The sequence below is a fragment of the Lampris incognitus genome, chromosome 16 (assembly GCF_029633865.1).
Source record: "Lampris incognitus isolate fLamInc1 chromosome 16, fLamInc1.hap2, whole genome shotgun sequence".
In the NCBI taxonomy this organism is placed as follows: Eukaryota; Metazoa; Chordata; class Actinopteri; order Lampriformes; family Lampridae; genus Lampris; species Lampris incognitus.
Window position 1 is genome coordinate 2331211 of NC_079226.1, and position 23615 is coordinate 2354825.

Below are 23615 nucleotides of genomic sequence, written 5' to 3' on the forward strand. Positions count from 1 at the left end.
CTACGTTGTAGTTCAGGGTTCCGCCTTTGGAGGGAGACATCGTGCCCCCGGCAACTCCCTGGGAGCGTAGTAGAAGAAGTTGCTGCGCATGCGCAGACGATATACATAAAGCAGCGTGGCCGCAGACGCGATGGTTCGCGATCATGTCGGCTGCGGCTGCGGGACGTTGACCGTAATACTTGTTGGTTGTTTGTGACGGGTTTCCGCTGGCGGAGGAAGCTGCCGCGGCGAGAGTTCAGTCATGGCGGGAGGACTGGACGCTGTGAGGAAACGCCTGACACACTTCTCTCTGGAGGCTCACGGTAAAACTGACTCCCAACACTTGTCCCACGCTGACAGACGCTCGAAGTCTGACGAGTAGACTGCAGTCCAGCTGTCCGCCCACGGGCACACATATCCACATGCGCATGTATTACGCTTATTACGTTATCAAACCACACGGTAATTATGACGTTATGATCTGACATGCAGTTTCCAACCTCCTTACGGTTTACTTACTTACTTCTTTGGGTAAGATTAAGAAATCTACCACTACTCTCGGCTGCTCCCGTTAGGGGGCGCCACTGAGAATAATCCGTTTCCATCTCGTCCAGTCCTCTGCATCCTCCTCTGTCACACCAGCCACCTGCATGTCCTCCCTCACCACCTCCATAAACCTCCTCTGTGGCCTTCCTCTTCTCCTCTTCCCTGGCAGCTCCATATTCAGCATCCTTCTCCCAGTATACCCAGCATCTCTCCTCCACACATGTCCAAACCATCTCAATCTTGTCTCTCTTGCTTTGTCTCCAAACCGTCCAACCTGAGCGGTCCCTCTAATATACTCCTTCCTAATCCTGTCCTTCTTCATCACTCCCAGTGAAAATCTTATCATCTTCATCTCTGCCACCTCCAGCTCCTCCTCCTGTCTTTTCATCAGTGCTACTGTCTCCAAACCATATAACATAGCTGGTCTCACCGCCATCTTGTAAACCTTCCCTTGAGAATATTTAACTTGATAGAAATCACAGAGAGTTGAATCAGCTCATCTGGACACAACGTTTACTGAGAGAAACGTTTCATCGCTCATCACTCCAAAAAAACCACGAAACACACACACACGTCTCTGCACGCTGTGCGTTGTCTTTGTGCACCGCCTGGTGATACCGATGTCCTGTCGCACTTCAACCCAGTTTTTGTGTTGTATTAACTCTCAGGTGTACGTCACTTTGGATACTAGCCTCTGCTAAATGAAATCGGTGTCTCACCTGACTGCAGGTGTCCCCACCCTCATAAACAGTACAGTGTCCTCACCTGACTGCAGGTGTCCCCACCCTTATAAACAATACAGTGTCTCACCTGACTGCAGGTGTCCCCACCCTCATAAACAGTACAGTGTCCTCACCTGACTGCAGGTGTCCCCACCCTTATAAACAGTACAGTGTCCTCACCTGACTGCAGGTGTCCCCACCCTTATAAACAGTACAGTGTCCTCACCTGACTGCAGGTGTCCCCACCCTTATAAACAATACAGTGTCCTCGCCTGACTGCAGGTGTCCCACCCTTATAAACAATACAGTGTCTCACCTGACTGCAGGTGTCCCCACCCTTATAAACAATACAGTGTCTCACCTGACTGCAGGTGTCCCCACCCTTATAAACAATACAGTGTCCTCACCTGACTGCAGGTGTCCCCACCCTTATAAACAGTACAGTGTCCTCACCTGACTGCAGGTGTCCCCACCCTTATAAACAATACAGTGTCCTCACCTGACTGCAGGTGTCCCCACCCTTATAAACAATACAGTGTCTCACCTGACTGCAGGTGTCCCCACCCTTATAAACAATACAGTGTCCTCACCTGACTGCAGGTGTCCCCACCCTTATAAACAGTACAGTGTCCTCACCTGACTGCAGGTGTCCCCACCCTTATAAACAGTACAGTGTCCTCACCTGACTGCAGGTGTCCCCACCCTTATAAACAATACAGTGTCTCACCTGACTGCAGGTGTCCCCACCCTTATAAACAGTACAGTGTCCTCACCTGACTGCCGGTGTCCCCACCCTTATAAACAGTACAGTGTCCTCACCTGACTGCAGGTGTCCCCACCCTTATAAACAATACAGTGTCCTCACCTGACTGCAGGTGTCCCCACCCTTATAAACAATACAGTGTCCTCACCTGACTGCAGGTGTCCCCACCCTTATAAACAGTACAGTGTCCTCACCTGACTGCAGGTGTCCCCACCCTTATAAACAGTACAGTGTCCTCACCTGACTGCAGGTGTCCCCACCCTTATAAACAATACAGTGTCCTCGCCTGACTGCAGGTGTTCCACCCTTATAAACAATACAGTGTGTCACCTGACTGCAGATGTCCCCACCCTTATAAACAATACAGTGTCCTCACCTGACTGCAGGTGTCCCCACCCTTATAAACAATACAGTGTCCTCACCTGACTGCAGGTGTCCCCACCCTTATAAACAATACAGTGTCCTCACCTGACTGCAGGTGTCCCCACCCTTATAAACAATACAGTGTCTCACCTGACTGCAGGTGTCCCCACCCTTATAAACAATACAGTGTCTCACCTGACTGCAGGTGTCCCACCCTTATAAACAATACAGTGTCTCACCTGACTGCAGGTGTCCCCACCCTTATAAACAATAGTGTCCTCACCTGACTGCAGGTGTCCCCACCCTTATAAACAGTACAGTGTCCTCACCTGACTGCAGGTGTCCCCACCCTTATAAACAATACAGTGTCCTCGCCTGACTGCAGGTGTCCCACCCTTATAAACAATACAGTGTCTCACCTGACTGCAGGTGTCCCCACCCTTATAAACAATACAGTGTCCTCACCTGACTGCAGGTGTCCCCACCCTTATAAACAATACAGTGTCCTCACCTGACTGCAGGTGTCCCCACCCTTATAAACAATACAGTGTCTCACCTGACTGCAGCTGTCCCCACCCTTATAAACAATACAGTGTCCTCACCTGACTGCAGGTGTCCCCACCCTTATAAACAGTACAGTGTCTCACCTGACTGCAGGTGTCCCCACCCTTATAAACAATACAGTGTCCTCACCTGACTGCAGGTGTCCCCACCCTTATAAACAGTACAGTGTCTCACCTGACTGCAGGTGTCCCCACCCTTATAAACAATACAGTGTCCCACCTGACTGCAGGTGTCCCCACCCTTATAAACAATACAGTGTCTCACCTGACTGCAGGTGTCCCACCCTTATAAACAATACAGTGTCCCACCTGACTGCAGGTGTCCCCACCCTTATAAACAATACAGTGTCCTCGCCTGACTGCAGGTGTCCCACCCTTATAAACAATACAGTGTCTCACCTGACTGCAGGTGTCCCCACCCTTATAAACAATACAGTGTCCTCACCTGACTGCAGGTGTCCCCACCCTTATAAACAATACAGTGTCTCACCTGACTGCAGGTGTCCCCACCCTTATAAACAGTACAGTGTCCTCACCTGACTGCAGGTGTCCCCACCCTTATAAACAGTACAGTGTCTCACCTGACTGCAGGTGTCCCCACCCTTATAAACAGTACAGTGTCCTCACCTGACTGCAGGTGTCCCCACCCTTATAAACAGTACAGTGTCCTCACCTGACTGCAGGTGTCCCCACCCTTATAAACAATACAGTGTCCTCACCTGACTGCAGGTGTCCCCACCCTTATAAACAGTACAGTGTCCTCACCTGACTGCAGGTGTCCCCACCCTTATAAACAGTACAGTGTCCTCACCTGACTGCAGGTGTCCCCACCCTTATAAACAGTACAGTGTCCTCACCTGACTGCAGGTGTCCCCACCCTTATAAACAATACAGTGTCTCACCTGACTGCAGGTGTCCCCACCCTTATAAACAGTACAGTGTCTCACCTGACTGCAGGTGTCCCCACCCTTATAAACAGTACAGTGTCTCACCTGACTGCAGGTGTCCCCACCCTTATAAACAGTACAGTGTCTCACCTGACTGCTGGTGTCCCCACCCTTATAAACAGTACAGTGTCTCACCTGACTGCAGGTGTCCCCACCCTTATAAACAGTACAGTGTCCTCACCTGACTGCAGGTGTCCCCACCCTTATAAACAGTACAGTGTCTCACCTGACTGCAGGTGTCCCCACCCTTATAAACAATACAGTGTCTCACCTGACTGCAGGTGTCCCCACCCTTATAAACAATACAGTGTCTCACCTGACTGCAGGTGTCCCCACCCTTATAAACAGTACAGTGTCTCACCTGACTGCAGGTGTCCCCACCCTTATAAACAGTACAGTGTCTCACCTGACTGCAGGTGTCCCCACCCTTATAAACAGTACAGTGTCCTCACCTGACTGCAGGTGTCCCCACCCTTATAAACAGTACAGTGTCTCACCTGACTGCAGGTGTCCCCACCCTTATAAACAGTACAGTGGCATAACCACATCTACTAGAAATCCATTTGTTGTTTTTGCTCTTTTTGATCCGTCCCGGACGTTGCTCCACCCCCTCTGCTGATCTGGGGAGGCCTGCAGACGCCCCGACCGAGGAGAGGAGGCGCTAGTGCAGCGACCAGGACAAATATCCACATCCGACTTCCTACCCGCAGACACGGCCAGTTGTGTCTGTGGGGACGCCTGACCAAGCCGGAGGTAACACGGGGACTCGACCCAAAGATCCCGTGTTGTTAGGCAATAGACTAGATCGCTACACTACCCGGACGCCCTCCTAGAAATCAATTCAGTCCTGTGGGTTCGTCTCCCATGACGTCGCATGTCACGTGACGGCAACCCGTCCGCCATGTTGGAGGACGGCGGCTCCAGTCCGCAGGATCCCGTGCTGACGTCACTGCGACGCTGCAGGCCTCCTGGCCAGTGGGCGTGGCAGAATGTGGTTCGGGTGTGATCTCACACAGCAGCTCTGCTGCGCCACATTGTACAACGGTTCCTTCTGGGCCCGTGGTTCCACTCTGACCCTTTGTGCCGTCAGGCCGGAACTTTGTAAAATGTGTTTTGCAGACTGTTTTTTGAAGAGTGAATCACAACTGCCGTGTTTTAGTTGCGGACGTTTGTCCGACTTTTGCTTAAAACGTGGTTCTTGTAAACCCAGACCGACCGTGAGAGGCCAGGTGTAGGCAGTGGCTGCTGAGGTCCAGCTGGCCTCCAACATGGCGGAGCTGTTCGTTGGCAGTGAGACTGTCACGTGACTGAGACAGATGCATGCTTTTCTAATTGGCTTTACATTTTTCGTATATTATGCAACTTAGAAAAGCTGAACTATAATCAGTCGAAATGTCCAATACATTTGGATTCAGAAGCACAAATTGTAAAACTACCAACAGTGGGCGGTATGTTTTACTGGGGGAAACTCCCCTGAGTAAATTATATAGCATTTTTTATGTGCAGCATTACACACCTTACAAAACCAGAAATCACCTTAGTTAGTTGAAACACCTCATTAATTCAGATTTTGGATCAGTCAGCCTCCCACCATAAGAAATATTAAGTCTCCTAGCTGTGGCAACTGCTTGAAAACAGCTTGAAAACTCTTGAGACAAGCAATGGAAATCACATTTTTGGTAACGTTATCCCTTATTATTATTATTATTATTATTAATGATAAAGGACTTATTACCAAGAGATGTCACATTCAAGAGGGCAAATTTGTTTGGTGTCACAGCAGAGTGAAAAGCAACGGGAGTTCAACAAATAGGACATAATTGCAGATATTTGCTCCAGATATTAGGTTGTTGTTGTTGTTGCTGTTGTGGTTGTTACTGTTTCTGCCATCAGATATGTCATGTGGATGAGAGGCCCGGTGGTGCCTAATAATAGTCTGTACGGGGAAAACTCCTGGGGAGAGGGGTAATGACAGATGAGGCCAGTGGGGGAGGGACAGCAGTAACCTGGCAAACTCAATGAGCTCAGCAAATGAATTTGCTTTTTTGCCATATCGCCTAGGCAACAACCAGACATCACTATAATGAGTCTAATTTTCTCTAATGATTTGATTTTGGATAAGATTATGGATCAGTCAACCACCATAAGCTATATTAAGTCTTATTACTGTGGCATTTTGGAGAAATCAGCTTGCAAACTCTCATAGACGAGCAATAGAAATTATATTTTTCTGAATATTATGCAGTCTTAAAAAGGCTAATTCACCATAAGTAGTCAAAATATCATAGCATTGGCTTCAGGGCCACTCTAGGTACAACTGCTAGTGATTGGAAGTAAGTTTTACGGTATCAGTTTAGAATGAAGGTTTCATTAATTCACTGTGATGCAGAGTTTGGTTGAGGGTCAGATTAAAATGTGGTTTTTAATGTTTTGTTGAATAGAACTCTATCTGAACCAATCGGTGCCTTACTTGGATCAGCTGCCCACCCCTCTGGAGTTTTACCGGGACTGGATCTGTCCAAATAAGCCCTGCATCATCCGGAACGCCATCAATCACTGGCCGGCTCTTTCTCGATGGACTCCCTCATACCTCAGGTCAGGAGGATGCAGACATTCTGATTTAGCTGAGCTTGACCTCTGACCTCACAGAGACCAGAGGAATGAGAGGCACATCTAGTACAATGAGGATTTGGCCAAAACACTTTAGTGCTCCTTGTTTTGAGCAGAATATAAGACATGGATGCTCAGACTGACATGTTTTATCTGAGAAACACTGACGCTGTTTTCTACATTGGTGGTTCTTTAGAAACAGAACTATTTGAACTGAGTTAAACCAGATGGAGCCGCGCTCAGCTCACGCCTTCATTTATTTACCTTGTTAAAAGGGACGTTTTTGGTTTCTGGTATGGTGGCGTGCTAGACAGATGCAACACCTGGGTAAAATCCTATTTCAAACCAAACCAGTCATGGTTGGAAAGTGAGCAGTAACACTGCTAAACATACTCTGATGTCGTCTACATTAGGAAGACCGAGCAGAAGTCATGAAAAAACTGTGCAATTTAAAATAGAATTCAGCTCGACCAAGCAAAGTCTAAAGCTAACATTAGCGTAATGGCGGACGTGAATGTTGAAAACGCCGAAGATGAAGGAACAAAAAACGTGTCAATTCTCAAAGTTATCAAACACCTGAAGGCCAACTTCTGCAAAGATATGACGGAATGCTGGCTGCAGTAGGAGCGAGGAAGGAGGTTGGGGAGTGTATGGAACATGGTAAAAGAGATAGTTTTGCCTTGCTAGGACCTCCGTCTCCTGTTTTCGATGAGGAACGTTGAGTTACAAGTGAGCTGAGTGAAGGTTCTGGATCATGTTTAACCCAGTACTACATAACATATGACTGGAACTTCACTAATTATTTGTTGTACTCTTTCAAGTTGTTATACTCGTAAAGAGCTTGGTGCATAAGTCAGACTGTCATTCAGTATAGAAGTTCCAGTTGTATTTTGCTGTAGTTTTCTGTAACATGACACATTATTACTTTACAGGAAGGTCTTAAAGTACAAAACTCCAGGAAGAGTTTTTGGGTAACATATGGGAATTCTGACTGCATGTTGTTATTCAGATAACATGTTCTTTATTTTCCATCTGACACCAAGGTGTACTAAACACACTATGCTAAACATCCCCCTCCCAGAGAGAAGGTGGGGTCAAAGGTCATCAGTGTGGCGGTGACACCTAATGGCTACGCTGACGCTGTTAATGGGGATCGGTTTGTGATGCCAGAGGAACGGGAGATGACCTTCTCCTCTCTGCTGGATGTGCTGGAAGGAAAGGTGTGTTGCTTCTCACATTGTGGCTTCATCTTTAATTAAACTTGTGATGGTAGTCATCCCGATTAATCCTATAGAATTAAACTTGTGATGGTACTCATCCATGATGAATCCTACAGAATTAAACTTGTGATGGTAGTCATCCCTGATTAATCCTATAGAATTAAACTTGTGATGGTACTCATCCATGATGAATCCTACAGAATTAAACTTGTGATGGTAGTCATCCACGATGAATCCTGCAGAATTAAACTTGTGATGGTACTCATCCACGATGAATCCTGCAGAATTAAACTTGTGATGGTACTCATCCACGATGAATCCTGCAGAATGAAACTTGTGATGGTACTCATCCACGATGAATCCTGCAGAATGAAACTTGTGATGGTACTCATCCATGATGAATCCTATAGAATTAAACTTGTGATGGTAGTCATCCATGATGAATCCTGCAGAATGAAACTTGTGATGGTACTCATCCACGATGAATCCTACAGAATTAAACTTGTGATGGTAGTCATCCACGATGAATCCTGCAGAATTAAACTTGTGATGGTAGTCATCCCTGATTAATCCTATAGAATTAAACTTGTGATGGTACTCATCCATGATGAATCCTACAGAATTAAACTTGTGATGGTACTCATCCCTGATTAATCTTGCAGAATGAAACTTGTGATGGTACTCATCCACGATGAATCCTGCAGAATTAAACTTGTGATGGTACTCATCCCCGATTAATCCTATAGAATTAAACTTGTGATGGTACTCATCCCCAGTTAATCCTATAGAATTAAACTTGTGATGGTACTCATCCATGATGAATCCTACAGAATTAAACTTGTGATGGTAGTCATCCATGATGAATCCTACAGAATGAAACTTGTGATGGTACTCATCCCCGATTAATCCTATAGAATTAAACTTGTGATGGTACTCATCCATGATGAATCCTGCAGAATTAAACTTGTGATGGTACTCATCCATGATGGATCCTGCAGAATTAAACTTGTGATGGTACTCATCCATGATGAATCCTGCAGAATTAAACTTGTGATGGTACTCATCCATCATGAATCCTGCAGAATTAAACTTGTGATGGTACTCATCCATGATGGATCCTGCAGAATTAAACTTGTGATGGTACTCATCCCCGATGAATCCTGCGGAATTAAACTTGTGATGGTATTCATCCACGATGAATCCTGCAGAATTAAACTTGTGATGGTACTCATCCATGATGGATCCTGCAGAATTAAACTTGTGATGGTACTCATTCATGATGAATCCTGCAGAATTAAACTTGTGATGGTATTCATCCACGATGAATCCTGCAGAATTAAACTTGTGATGGTACTCATCCACGATGAATCCTGCAGAATTAAACTTGTGATGGTACTCATCCATGATGAATCCTGCAGAATTAAACTTGTGATGGTACTCATCCATGATGAATCCTGCAGAATTAAACTTGTGATGGTAGTCATCCATGATGAATCCTGCAGAATTAAACTTGTGATGGTACTCATCCATGATGGATCCTGCAGAATTAAACTTGTGATGGTACTCATCCATGATTAATCCTACAGAATTAAACTTGTGATGGTACTCATCCATGATGGATCCTGCAGAATTAAACTTGTGATGGTACTCATTCACGATGGATCCTGCAGAATTAAACTTGTGATGGTATTCATCCACGATGAATCCTGCAGAATTAAACTTGTGATGGTACTCATCCACGATGAATCCTGCAGAATTAAACTTGTGATGGTACTCATCCATGATGAATCCTGCAGAATTAAACTTGTGATGGTACTCATCCATGATGAATCCTGCAGAATTAAACTTGTGATGGTACTCATCCACGATGGATCCTGCAGAATTAAACTTGTGATGGTACTCATTCACGATGGATCCTGCAGAATTAAACTTGTGATGGTACTCATCCATGATGAATCCTGCAGAATTAAACTTGTGATGGTACTCATCCATGATGAATCCTGCAGAATTAAACTTGTGATGGTACTCATCCACGATGAATCCTGCAGAATTAAACTTGTGATGGTATTCATCCACGATGAATCCTGCAGAATTAAACTTGTGATGGTACTCATCCACGATGGATCCTGCAGAATTAAACTTGTGATGGTACTCATTCATGATGAATCCTGCAGAATTAAACTTGTGATGGTACTCATCCATGATGAATCCTGCAGAATTAAACTTGTGATGGTACTCATCCACGATGAATCCTGCAGAATTAAACTTGTGATGGTATTCATCCACGATGAATCCTGCAGAATTAAACTTGTGATGGTACTCATCCACGATGGATCCTGCAGAATTAAACTTGTGATGGTACTCATTCATGATGAATCTTACAGGCATACTAGATGAGGCTGACGCAAACACAAAGAGAAATCAGTGTTGCTCCGTGTTTACCTCCGTTACCTGTCACCGTCCAGCTGGTGCAGCGGCAGACGTAAGGAGGTACAGCCCAGTGTAGAACTGAGCTTTACATTTCCCATTATGGAGTTGTATTTATTATCTATTTTATTTATTTATTTAATTGTTTACGTTTCCCATTATTCAGATTTATTTATTATCTATTTTATTTATTTGTTTGTTTACATTTCCCATTTGACAGTTTTATTTATTATTTTATTAATTAATTTATTTACATTTCCCATTATGCAGTTTTATTTATCCCTGCCTTGTCAGACTTGAGGTTCTCACATGCTCTGGAGGTAGAGGACACATACACAGATGGACAGTCCACAGTGCTTTACAGCTCACGTTTATGACAACTTTGTTAAATTCTTTTGCCCTGTGATGGCCTGGCAGCCTGTCCAGGGTGTCCCCCCGCCTGCTGCCCAGTGACTGCTGGGATAGACTCCAGCATCCCCGCCACCCTGAGAGCAGGATCAGCGGTTTGGATGATGGATGGATGGACTGAGTTTTAATGTTTTGGCTGATCGGTGTATATGTGTGTGTGTGTGTGTGTGTGTTAATGGTGTTAAGCTGTGGAAACTAGCTGAAGTGTGTGACGATGGTCTGTTGGTCCCTGCTGTGGTCTGATGTGTTTGTGTGCTGGTCTTTCTGGTGAAGGTGAAGAAGAACGGAGTGTTTTATGTGCAGAAGCAATGCTCCAACCTGACGGAGGAACTTCCTGACCTGACGGAGGACGTGGAGCCTCACATATCTTGGATGAGCCAGGCTCTGGGTAAAGTCTGTCACTCAAATCTGTCAGTCACGCAGAGAGAGAAACACCTGATAATCTGACTTGTAATCTGTTTTGTTGCAATGAAACATCAGCTTCCATCAAACACGCTTCATGTTTCCTCAGGAAAACTTCCAGACGCCGTCAACTTCTGGCTTGGGGAGTCTGCTGCTGTCACCTCTAGTAAGGCTTGCTGTCTTTACTTTCTTCATCATATCCACTTTCACTGTTCCAAACATGAACACCAACACGTCAGGCTGTAGTCTGAATCCAGGTCATCGCTGTAACATCTTACTTGATGCTCAATAGTCCAGGTAAGAAAACCACAGTGGCGGCAGGTGTCCCCACCCTTATAACCAATACAGTGACTGCAGGTGTCCCCACCCTTATAAACAAGACAGTGACTGCAGGTGTCCCCACCCTTATAAACAAGACAGTGACTGCAGGTGTCCCCACCCTTATAAACAATACAGTGACTGCAGTTGTCCCACCCTTATAAACAAGACAGTGACTGCAGGTGTCCCCACCCTTATAAACAAGACAGTGACTGCAGGTGTCCCCACCCTTATAAACGATACAGTGGCTGCAGGTACCCCCACCCTTATAAACAAGACAGTGACTGCAGGTGTCCCCACCCTTATAAACAAGACAGTGACTGCAGGTACCCCCACCCTTATAAACAATACATTGACTGCAGGTGTCCCCACCCTTATAAACAAGACAGTGACTGCAGGTGTCCCCACCCTTATAAACAAGACAGTGACTGCAGGTGTCCCCACCCTTATAAACAAGACAGTGACTGCAGGTGTCCCCACCCTTATAAACAAGACAGTGACTGCAGGTGTCCCCACCCTTATAAACAAGACAGTGACTGCAGGTGTCCCCACCCTTATAAACAAGACAGTGACTGCAGGTGTCCCCACCCTTATAAACAATACAGTGACTGCAGGTGTCCCCACCCTTATAAACAAGACAGTGACTGCAGGTGTCCCCACCCTTATAAACAAGACAGTGACTGCAGGTACCCCCACCCTTATAAACAAGACAGTTACTGCAGGTGTCCCCACCCTTATAAACAATACATTGACTGCAGGTGTCCCCACCCTTATAAACAAGACAGTGACTGCAGGTGTCCCCACCCTTATAAACAAGACAGTGACTGCAGTTGTCCCACCCTTATAAACAAGACAGTGACTGCAGGTGTCCCCACCCTTATAAACAATACAGTGACTGCAGGTGTCCCCACCCTTATAAACAATACAGTGACTGCAGGTGTCCCCACCCTTATAAACAAGACAGTGACTGCAGGTGTCCCCACCCTTATAAACAACACAGTGACTGCAGGTGTCCCCACCCTTATAAACAAGACAGTGACTGCAGGTGTCCCCACCCTTATAAACAAGACAGTGACTGCAGGTGTCCCCACCCTTATAAACGAGACAGTGACTGCAGGTGTCCCCACCCTTATAAACAATACAGTGACTGCAGGTGTCCCACCCTTATAAACAATACAGTGACTGCAGGTGTCCCCACCCTTATAAACAAGACAGTGACTGCAGGTGTCCCCACCCTTATAAACAAGACAGTGACTGCAGGTGTCCCCACCCTTATAAACAAGACAGTGACTGCAGGTGTCCCCACCCTTATAAACGATACAGTGGCATAACGGCTGAAACCAACGACCAGTTTCATATGCACCTATGGGTGTGACCATTAACTGGAGTTACAGTGACCACGCCCCCGTGTGGCTCTCACTCATTGCTCTTGTTAGGAGCATGTGAGACACCAGTTGCCAGTCATGGGTAATAAAGTGCCGTTATGGTGACATAAGATTCTGTAGCAGTGGATGTCCCCCACATCACAAGTTCCTGCTGTCCTACCCGCTTTCCTCAGTGGTTCCATGACTCTGGTGTTGGTTTGGTTGTACGGTGTGGGTCTTGCTGTGTCGGTGAAGAAACATCCAGAGGGGGTGTTGGATCTCGGCTCCAAAGTGAGCAGCATAGCGCCAAAGTCCTGGTTCTCCATGACTGAGTAGGGGAACAAATCGTTGGCAATAAAGGTTGTGATCGACTTTGTGACTCGCTTCGCCCTTCCTGAGTTGGGTGGAAGCTTTGACGTCACTTGTTCAACTGTTCTCTGGTTGGCAGTTGCAATCACAAATCACAGCATTATACTCATTGTACACTTAGCCCCCCCCCCCCCGGTTCAAGGATGGTTGTTCCCTCTTAACGTAGACAGCAAGTACGGTGCATATGGGTAGGTCGTAGGTCGTCTGTTCAGCAGCCTGACCGCCTGTGGAAAGGAAGTCATACCGAGACAACTGGTGTGTGATGTGGTGCTCCAGTAGTGTTTCTTAGAGGGAAGGAGTGAGAACAGAACATGAGCAGGGGGCTGGTGTCCTTCATGATGTTTTGGGCTTTCCTTTTGCAGTGAGGGGTGTAACTATCAGGAAGTTGTGGTAGGTTCATGCCAGTGATTTTTGCTGCTGTCTTTACAGTCCTCTGCAGCAGTCTGCAGTCCTGATAAGTCAGGTCGCCAAACCACACCGTGATACAGCCTGTCCACACACTCTCCATGGTACTGCCATAAAAGTTGGTAAGAGTTTTGGTGCTCATACCAAAACTCTTGAGATGCTTCAGAAAATACTGTGACTTCCTCAGGATGTGAGTGATGTTGAGAGACCAGGTGAGGCAGTTGAGGATGTGTAAACCAAGAAATCTAAATAAAGCATCATGTTTTGTAATGACCCATCATGGGAAGACACTGCAGTGAAGCCAGACTTTTGAGCTCATCCTCTTCCAGGACAGGTGCATGTGCAGTGTGGCGGAGTAGACAGGAAACACATTTAGAAGCTGAGCGACACGTGGTGATGCTGAAGCGATGTCAAACCGAAGTTCCACGCTGAGGCAGTGCTGCTTGCAGACATGTGTGAGGCGTCTCTTCACGTCACCCAGCACTTCACCTTTTCATCTTCCTGTCTTTCTTCTGTTCTGTTTTCTGTTGATTTGGGAGACTTCCTTCTTCCCTTATGAGGGGGGTGATGGTGTGACTTTATGCTTCGGTTGGACCATGAGCACTCTCTTCACTTCTGAGAGACTGCTTTTCATTTACAAACATTAGGGCTGACCCGAATGCTTCGAAGCCTTCAGTTGTTACCATAGTAATTGACAGCAAAACCAGTATTTAAAAAAATGTGTTTTCCCGCCACAGAAGGCTGTGTAGCCCGCTAGCTCGACTGCCGAGTCGCCATGTTGCTGTTGAGCCAAGTCTCCGTAAACATCAGCAGACAGCAGTTCTGCAGCCTTTTCTGAGAGGACAGCCTGAGTCTTATCTCCTCCATTTTGTTAGCTAACGACCGGACATTAGCCATGAAGATGCTGGGGGGGGGGACTTTGAAGGGAGTGCTACTTAGCTTAGCATGTAGCCCGCCTCGTTTCCCCCTCTTCTGTTGACGTTATTGACGGGGGGCAGCGTTTCCACTGCAAGGCCGGTGAGCGGATAATATGGAGGGGGAAGTTGTCCATGATGGTGGAGGGAAGTGAGTAATCCGTTCTGAGGTTAAAGGTTCCTGATGGCTGTAGGAGACCACAGGACCTACACTTGTAAATACACTTAAAACTAACGTATAAATAACAAAGAAAACACAACGCTGAACAGGGAGCCGCAGCAGCCGCTGTGTCCAGCGTGCCGCCATCTTGGATCAAAACATACATACCGTTTATACTACCAGATAAATGAGGTCCATTGTGTGTACAGTATGTTGTGTGTGTTACAGTGCATAAGGATCACTATGAGAACCTGTACTGTGTTGTCTCTGGAGAGAAGCAGTTCATCCTTCTACCGCCTACAGACCGCCCCTTCATCCCCTACGGTAACTATAGTAACCTCATTTGTCCCCTACAGTAACCATAGTAATCTCCTTCATCGCCTATAGTAACCATAGTAACCTCCTTCATCCTCTACAGTAACCATAGTAACCTCCTTCATCCCCTACATTCTTTCCCTACAGTAAGTATATTAACCTCCTTCATCCCCTACAGTAACCATAGTAACCTCCTTCATCCCCTACAGTAACCATAGTATCTTCATTCTTCCCTACAGTAACTTCCTTAATCCCCTATAGTAACCATAGTAACCTCCTACAGACTTTCCCCAGTCGCCATAAGAAGTTCTTTGTCCATAGAGCATCTCTTGGTTCTTGTCCATTGACCTTTAAAAAGTCTTGTAAGTCAACAGTGATGTTATTTTTGTGTGTCACATATGTGAAAGTTGTTTGTTTTGATCTAACAACGCATATTTGTAATGTAGATGTATTTGTGTTTTCTGCCAGGGTTGTACCAGACAGCTGTGTACAGACAGACAGACAGAGGAGACTTTGAGGTTTTGGATCAGATCGATTCTGAGAAGGTTCCCTCTCTTTGATCCCTCACTCATTCATTGAACCAACCCTCCTCTATCCATCTATTTCCTCACCTCTTTTCTTTCTAATAAACAGATAATATAACGACATCACAGACATTCTTTCTCTCTCACCAGGTGCCCTGGATCCCGCTGGACCCTCTGAACCCGGACTTGGATCGGTATCCGGATTACAGCCGGGCTCGACCGCTCCACTGCACAGTGAGGGCAGGAGAGATGCTGTACCTCCCGTCTCTCTGGTTCCACCATGTTCGCCAGTCCCACGGCTGCATCGCAGGTACGACAATATGCAGTGGATATAGGAAGTCTGCTCACCCTGTTGAAACGGCAGCTTTTTGTGATGTAACAAAGTGAAATCAAGATGAGTCATATCAGAACTTTTCCCACCTTTAATATCAAGTTATACCTATAAAAGTCAAGTGAAAAACAATCCGAAATGTTTAAGGGAAAAAAAGCTCCAGTAGCGGCTGAAGAACATAAGCCTGATGCTGCCACCACCACCACGCTTCACCCTGGCTCTGGTGTTCTTCTGCTGGTGTGCTGCCACCACCACCACGCTTCACCCTGGCTCTGGTTTTCCTCTGCTGGTGTACTGCCACCACCATGCTTCACCCTGGCTCTGGTGTTCTTCTGCTGGTGTGCTGCCACCACCACGCTTCACCCTGGCTCTGGTGTTCTTCTGCTGGTGTGCTGCCACCACCACGCTTCACCCTGGCTCTGGTGTTCTTCTGCTGGTGTGCTGCCACCACCACCACGCTTCACCCTGGCTCTGGTGTTCTTCTGCTGGTGTGCTGCCACCACCATGCTTCACCCTGGCTCTGGTTTTCCTCTGCTGGTGTGCTGCCACCACCACCACGCTTCACCCTGGCTCTGGTGTTCTTCTGCTGGTGTGCTGCCACCACCACCACCATGCTTCACCCTGGCTCTGGTGTTCCTCTGCTGGTGTGCTGCCACCACCACGCTTCACCCTGGCTCTGGTGTTCTTCTGCTGGTGTGCTGCCACCACCACCACGCTTCACCCTGGCTCTGGTGTTCCTCTGCTGGTGTGCTGCCACCACCACGCTTCACCCTGGCTCTGGTGTTCTTCTGCTGGTGTGCTGCCACCACCACACTTCACCCTGGCTCTGGTGTTCTTCTGCTGGTGTGCTGCCACCACCACGCTTCACCCTGGCTCTGGTGTTCTTCTGCTGGTGTGCTGCCACCACCACGCTTCACCCTGGCTCTGGTGTTCCTCTGCTGGTGTGCTGCCACCACCACGCTTCACCCTGGCTCTGGTGTTCTTCTGCTGGTGTGCTGCCACCACCACGCTTCACCCTGGCTCTGGTGTTCCTCTGCTGGTGTGCTGCCACCACCAACATGCTTCACCCTGGCTCTGGTGTTCTTCTGCTAGTGTACTACCACCACCAATGCTTCACCCTGGCTCTGGTGTTCTTCTGCTGGTGTGCTGCCACCACCACCACCACGCTTCACCCTGGCTCTGGTGTTCTTCTGCTGGTGTGCTGCCACCACCAACATGCTTCACCCTGGCTCTGGTTTTCCTCTGCTGGTGTACTGCCACCACCACGCTTCACCCTGGCTCTGGTTTTCCTCTGCTGGTGTACTGCCACCACCACGCTTCACCCTGGCTCTGGTGTTCTTCTGCTGGTGTGCTGCCACCACCACCACCACGCTTCACCCTGGCTCTGGTGTTCTTCTGCTGGTGTGCTGCCACCACCACGCTTCACCCTGGCTCTGGTGTTCTTCTGCTGGTGTGCTGCCACCACCACCACTCTTCACCCTGGCTCTGGTGTTCCTCTGCTGGTGTGCTGCCACCACCACCACGCTTCACCCTGGCTCTGGTGTTCTTCTGCTGGTGTGCTGCCACCACCACGCTTCACCCTGGCTCTGGTTTTCCTCTGCTGGTGTGCTGCCACCACCACCACGCTTCACCCTGGCTCTGGTGTTCTTCTGCTGGTGTGCTGCCACCACCACCACGCTTCACCCTGGCTCTGGTGTTCCTCTGCTGGTGTGCTACCACCACCATGCTTCACCCTGGCTCTGGTGTTCTTCTGCTGGTGTGCTGCCACCACCACCACCACGCTTCACCCTGGCTCTGGTGTTCTTCTGCTGGTGTGCTGCCACCACCACCACCACGCTTCACCCTGGCTCTGGTGTTCTTCTGCTGGTGTGCTGCCACCACCAACATGCTTCACCCTGGCTCTGGTGTTCTTCTGCTGGTGTGCTACCACCACCATGCTTCACCCTGGCTCTGGTGTTCTTCTGCTGGTGTGCTGCCACCACCACCACCATGCTTCACCCTGGCTCTGGTGTTCTTCTGCTGGTGTGCTGCCACCACCAACATGCTTCACCCTGGCTCTGGTTTTCCTCTGCTGGTGTACTGCCACCACCACGCTTCACCCTGGCTCTGGTTTTCCTCTGCTGGTGTACTGCCACCACCACGCTTCACCCTGGCTCTGGTGTTCTTCTGCTGGTGTGCTGCCACCACCACCACCACGCTTCACCCTGGCTCTGGTGTTCTTCTGCTGGTGTGCTGCCACCACCACGCTTCACCCTGGCTCTGGTGTTCTTCTGCTGGTGTGCTGCCACCACCACGCTTCACCCTGGCTCTGGTGTTCTTCTGCTGGTGTGCTGCCACCACCATGCTTCACCCTGGCTCTGGTGTTCTTCTGCTGGTGTGCTGCCACCACCACCACCACCACGCTTCACCCTGGCTCTGGTTTTCCTCTGCTGGTGTGCTGCCACCACCACGCTTCACCCTGGCTCTGGTGTTCTTCTGCTGGTGTGCTGCCACCACCACCACCACCACGCTTCACCCTGGCTCTGGTGTTCCTCTGCTGGTGTGCTGCCACCACCACCACGCTTCACCCTGGCTCTGGTGTTCTTCTGCTGGTGTGCTGCCACCACCATGCTTCACCCTGGCTCTGGTTTTCCTCTGCTGGTGTGCTGCCACCACCACCACGCTTCACCCTGGCTCTGGTGTTCCTCTGCTGGTGTGCTACCACCACCATGCTTCACCCTGGCTCTGGTGTTCTTCTGCTGGTGTGCTGCCACCACCACCACGCTTCACCCTGGCTCTGGTGTTCTTCTGCTGGTGTGCTGCCACCACCACCACCACGCTTCACCCTGGCTCTGGTGTTCTTCTGCTGGTGTGCTACCACCACCATGCTTCACCCTGGCTCTGGTGTTCTTCTGCTGGTGTGCTGCCACCACCACCACCATGCTTCACCCTGGCTCTGGTGTTCTTCTGCTGGTGTGCTGCCACCACCAACATGCTTCACCCTGGCTCTGGTTTTCCTCTGCTGGTGTACTGCCACCACCACGCTTCACCCTGGCTCTGGTTTTCCTCTGCTGGTGTACTGCCACCACCACGCTTCACCCTGGCTCTGGTGTTCTTCTGCTGGTGTGCTGCCACCACCACCACCACGCTTCACCCTGGCTCTGGTGTTCTTCTGCTGGTGTGCTGCCACCACCACGCTTCACCCTGGCTCTGGTGTTCTTCTGCTGGTGTGCTGCCACCACCACGCTTCACCCTGGCTCTGGTGTTCTTCTGCTGGTGTGCTGCCACCACCATGCTTCACCCTGGCTCTGGTGTTCTTCTGCTGGTGTGCTGCCACCACCACCACCACCACGCTTCACCCTGGCTCTGGTTTTCCTCTGCTGGTGTGCTGCCACCACCACGCTTCACCCTGGCTCTGGTGTTCTTCTGCTGGTGTGCTGCCACCACCACCACCACCACGCTTCACCCTGGCTCTGGTGTTCTTCTGCTGGTGTGCTGCCACCACCACGCTTCACCCTGGCTCTGGTGTTCTTCTGCTGGTGTGCTGCCACCACCACCACCACGCTTCACCCTGGCTCTGGTGTTCTTCTGCTGGTGTGCTGCCACCACCACCACCACGCTTCACCCTGGCTCTGGTGTTCTTCTGCTGGTGTGCTACCACCACCATGCTTCACCCTGGCTCTGGTGTTCTTCTGCTGGTGTGCTGCCACCACCAACATGCTTCACCCTGGCTCTGGTGTTCCTCTGCTGGTGTGCTGCCACCACCAAGCTTCACCCTGGCTCTGGTGTTCTTCTGCTGGTGTGCTGCCACCACCATGCTTCACCCTGGCTCTGGTGTTCCTCTGCAGGTGTGCTGCCACCACCACGCTTCACCCTGGCTCTGGTGTTCTTCTGCTGGTGTGCTGCCACCACCAACATGCTTCACCCTGGCTCTGGTGTTCCTCTGCTGGTGTGCTGCCACCACCACGCTTCACCCTGGCTCTGGTGTTCTTCTGCTGGTGTGCTGCCACCACCACGCTTCACCCTGGCTCTGGTGTTCCTCTGCTGGTGTGCTGCCACCACCAACATGCTTCACCCTGGCTCTGGTTTTCCTCTGCTGGTGTACTGCCACCACCACGCTTCACCCTGGCTCTGGTGTTCTTCTGCTGGTGTGCTGCCACCACCACGCTTCACCCTGGCTCTGGTGTTCTTCTGCTGGTGTGCTGCCACCACCACGCTTCACCCTGGCTCTGGTGTTCTTCTGCTGGTGTGCTACCACCACCATGCTTCACCCTGGCTCCGGTGTTCTTCTGCTGGTGTGCTGCCACCACCATGCTTCACCCTGGCTCTGGTGTTTTTCTGCTGGTGTGCTACCACCACCATGCTTCACCCTGGCTCTGGTGTTCTTCTGCTGGTGTGCTGCCACCACCATGCTTCACCTTGGCTCTGGTGTTCTTCTGCTGGTGTGCTGCCACCACCACGCTTCACCCTGGCTCTGGTGTTCTTCTGCTGGTGTGCTGCCACCACCACGCTTCACCCTGGCTCTGGTTTTCCTCTGCTGGTGTGCTGCCACCACCACCACCACGCTTCACCCTGGCTCTGGTGTTCTTCTGCTGGTGTGCTGCCACCACCACCACCACGCTTCACCCTGGCTCTGGTGTTCTTCTGCTGGTGTGCTGCCACCAACATGCTTCACCCTGGCTCTGGTGTTCTTCTGCTGGTGTGCTGCCACCACCACCACCACGCTTCACCCTGGCTCTGGTTTTCCTCTGCTGGTGTGCTGCCACCACCACGCTTCACCCTGGCTCTGGTGTTCTTCTGCTGGTGTACTGTTTTTGTACCAAACATCCATCCCTTACCTAAGCCGCTTATCCTGCTCTCAGGGCTGCAGGGATGCTGGAGCCTATCCCAGCAGTCATTGGGCGGCAGGTGGAGAGACACCCTGGACAGGCTGCCAGGCCATCACACAGGGCCCACACACACATCCACACACACCCACACACACAAACACACATTCATACCTAGGGACAATGTAGTACAGCCAATTCACCTGACCTACAGGTCTTTGGACTGTGGGAGGAAACCGAAGCACCCGGAGGAAACCTGCGCAGACACGGAGAGAACATGCAAACTCCACACAGAGACACATAGGACGACCTGGGATGACCCACCAAGGTTGGACTACCCCGGGGCTCGAACCCAGGACCTTCTTGCTGTGAGGCGACCGTGCTAACCACTGCGCCACCGTGCCGCCCTGTACCAGGCACACCTTTTGGAATTATGGCAGAAAGTTCAACCGTGGTCTCGTCAGACCAGAACACGTGTTTCCGCATGGTTTTGGGAGACTGGAAGTTTCTTTTTTAGCAAATTTAGCCGGGCTTGGATGTTTTTTTTTTCTTCATGTGAAATGTCTTCCATCTGGCCATCCTACCCATAGCCCAGACATATAAAGAGTACAGGAGATGGTTGTCACATGTAGGAGCAACCAGGACTTGTCAGAAGTCCCTGCAGCTCCTTTAATGTTACCGTAGGCCTCTTGGCAGCCTCCCTGGCCAGTTTCCTCCTCGTCTTCTCGTCAGTCTTGGACGTCCTGTTCTTGGTAACATCACTGTTGTGCCACTTGTTGATGATGGTCTTCGCAGTGTAGCATCTTGGAAGTTCTTCTGCACCCCTCCCCGGATCCATACCTCTCAACAATGACCTCTGTTCATGCTCGGTAAGCTCTTTGTGGACCAGCAGTTCTGCAGCTGGATGCAGCCCAGAAGAGGCCAGAGAGTGGTCCTACAGGACCAGCTGAACTTTACTGGGTTTATTTTTAGTTATTTGGGGTTAATCACAGTCACTTGTGTTGATGGTAGGTGTACACTAACGCCTAGTTAACATGTGATTGAATGTGATTGGTTAAATCGGGACACAGCCACACCCCCAGCTATAAAAAGTCGTGCACACTCCTGCAACCAGGTTATTGTAGGTTTTGTATTTTTCTATTTTCCCTGAAATGTTTCTGAACGTTTTTCACTTTATTTTATAGGTTGCAACTTCACATTAAAGACTTTTGATATCCACTGTGTTTACATCACAGCTGGAACAGCCCTGACATGACACATCTGTTTCCTCCGTACTTCACTAAACCTGCCATTTCATCAAAGTACCACAGTACTACTGATACACATGGTACACAGACAGCAGTACCTCTAACAGACCAACATAGTACCACAGCTCATACTGATACACATGGTACACAGACAGCAGTACCTCTAACAGACCAACATAGTACCACAGCTCATACTGGTACGCATGGTACACAGACAGCAGTACCTCTAACAGACCAACATAGTACCACAGTACACACTGATACACATGGTACACAGATAGCAGTACCTCTAACAGACCAACATAGTACCACAGTACATACTGGTACACATGGTACACAGACAACAGTATCTCTTACATACCAACATAGTACCACAGTACACACTGATACACATGGTACACAGACAGCAGTACCTATAACAGTACTAACATAGTGCCACAGTACACACTGATACACATGGTACACAGACAATAGTACCTCTAACAGTACTGACATAGTACCACAGTACATACTGGTACACATGGTTCACAGACAACAGTACCTCTAACAGGCTAAAACAGTACCACAGTACATCCTGATACACATGGTACACAGACGACAGTACCTCTAACTGTACTAACATAGTACCACAGTACATACTGGTACACATGGTACACAGACAACAGTACCTCTAACAGGCTAAAATAGTACCACAGTACATCCTGATACACGTGGTACACAGACGACAGTACCTCTAACTGTACTAACATAGTACCACAGAACATACTGGTACACATGGTACACAGACAGCAGTACCTCTAACAGTACTAACATAGTAGCACAGTACACACTGGTACACAGACCCAAGCCTCTTACTAGAATAAATACAAACATGTATATTTCTCTTTGTTCCAGTGGTTTTCACAGTAGTTCTCTGTTGTTTCCTTATTCAGTGAACTTCTGGTACGACATGGAGTATGACATCAAATACAACTACTTCCAGTTGCTGGAGTCCTTGGCTGGGGTCACGGGGTCACTGTGAGGTCATAGCGTCAATGTCAACTGAAGGGATGTTTAATCCACACCTTAAGATCTTCGCTGAGACAAGAGCCAATAAGATGAACACTGTAGCCAGCGGAGATGCCCTCCTGGAGATGCCCTCTTGGAGAACACTGTAGCCAGCTGAATGCCCTCCTGGAGATGCCCTCCTGGAGATGCCCTCATGGAGATGCCCTCCTGGAGATGCCCTCCTGGAGATGCCCTCCTGGAGATGCCCTCCTGGAGATGCCCTCCTGGAGATGCCCTCCTGGAGATGCCCTCCTGGAGATGCCCTCCTGGAGAACACTGTAGCCAGCGGAGATGCCCTCCTGGAGATGCCCTCCTGGAGATGCCCTCCTGGAGATGCCCTCCTGGAGATGCCCTCCTGGAGAACACTGTAACCAGCTGAATGCCCTCCTGGAGATGCCCTCCTGGAGATGCCCTCATGGAGATGCCCTCCTGGAGATGCCCTCCTGGAGAACACTGTAGCCAGCTGAATGCCCTCCTGGAGATGATGATGAAACCTGTCATGTTTGGAAGGCTGTTACCAATGGTTACGAGGTACATGGTGTCATCTTGGAGGAGAGAAAACAAAAAGAGAGACTATAAAGATTTGACGTTTTCACAGAAGGGTTAATCTGGACACAACGTTTATTGAGAGAAACGTTTCATCGTCATGTGATCTCGATAATCCTTCTCTACCTGCTTCACTTTGTTTGTGATATGTTGCGGTGTTCTACTGAAGTCAGCCATCTCGAGCTCTGCTCTTATGTCCTCATATACCTTGTTCTTCCTCACAGCTCCTGCCAGTTCCTCTTGCATTTCTGTGGCTGCCCAGAGTCCTTCCACAGACCACTGGCTCAACTTTTCACTGCTACTGCTTTCACTCGTGTTTT

At 49.2% G+C, this 23615-nt stretch overlaps 1 protein-coding gene across 2 annotated transcripts; it reads left to right on the forward strand.

Annotated features, from left to right (window-relative positions):
* The first annotated feature begins 116 nt into the window (after positions 1-116).
* On the forward strand, positions 117-22810 carry jmjd7 (jumonji domain containing 7). 2 transcript variants are annotated; one of them, XM_056296362.1, is made up of 9 exons: positions 117-302; positions 6325-6478; positions 7575-7713; positions 10822-10936; positions 11060-11116; positions 14709-14804; positions 15264-15340; positions 15470-15629; positions 22635-22810. In XM_056296362.1, the coding sequence occupies exons 1-9, from the start codon at positions 242-244 to the stop codon at positions 22721-22723; spliced, it is 948 nt and encodes a 315-aa protein (XP_056152337.1). In that variant the 5' UTR covers positions 117-241; the 3' UTR covers positions 22724-22810. The 2 variants fall into 2 exon arrangements, with proteins under 2 accessions (XP_056152337.1, XP_056152336.1); XM_056296361.1 differs by lacking the exon at positions 22635-22810 and adding an exon at positions 20670-21053.
* Positions 22811-23615: the final 805 nt, after the last annotated feature.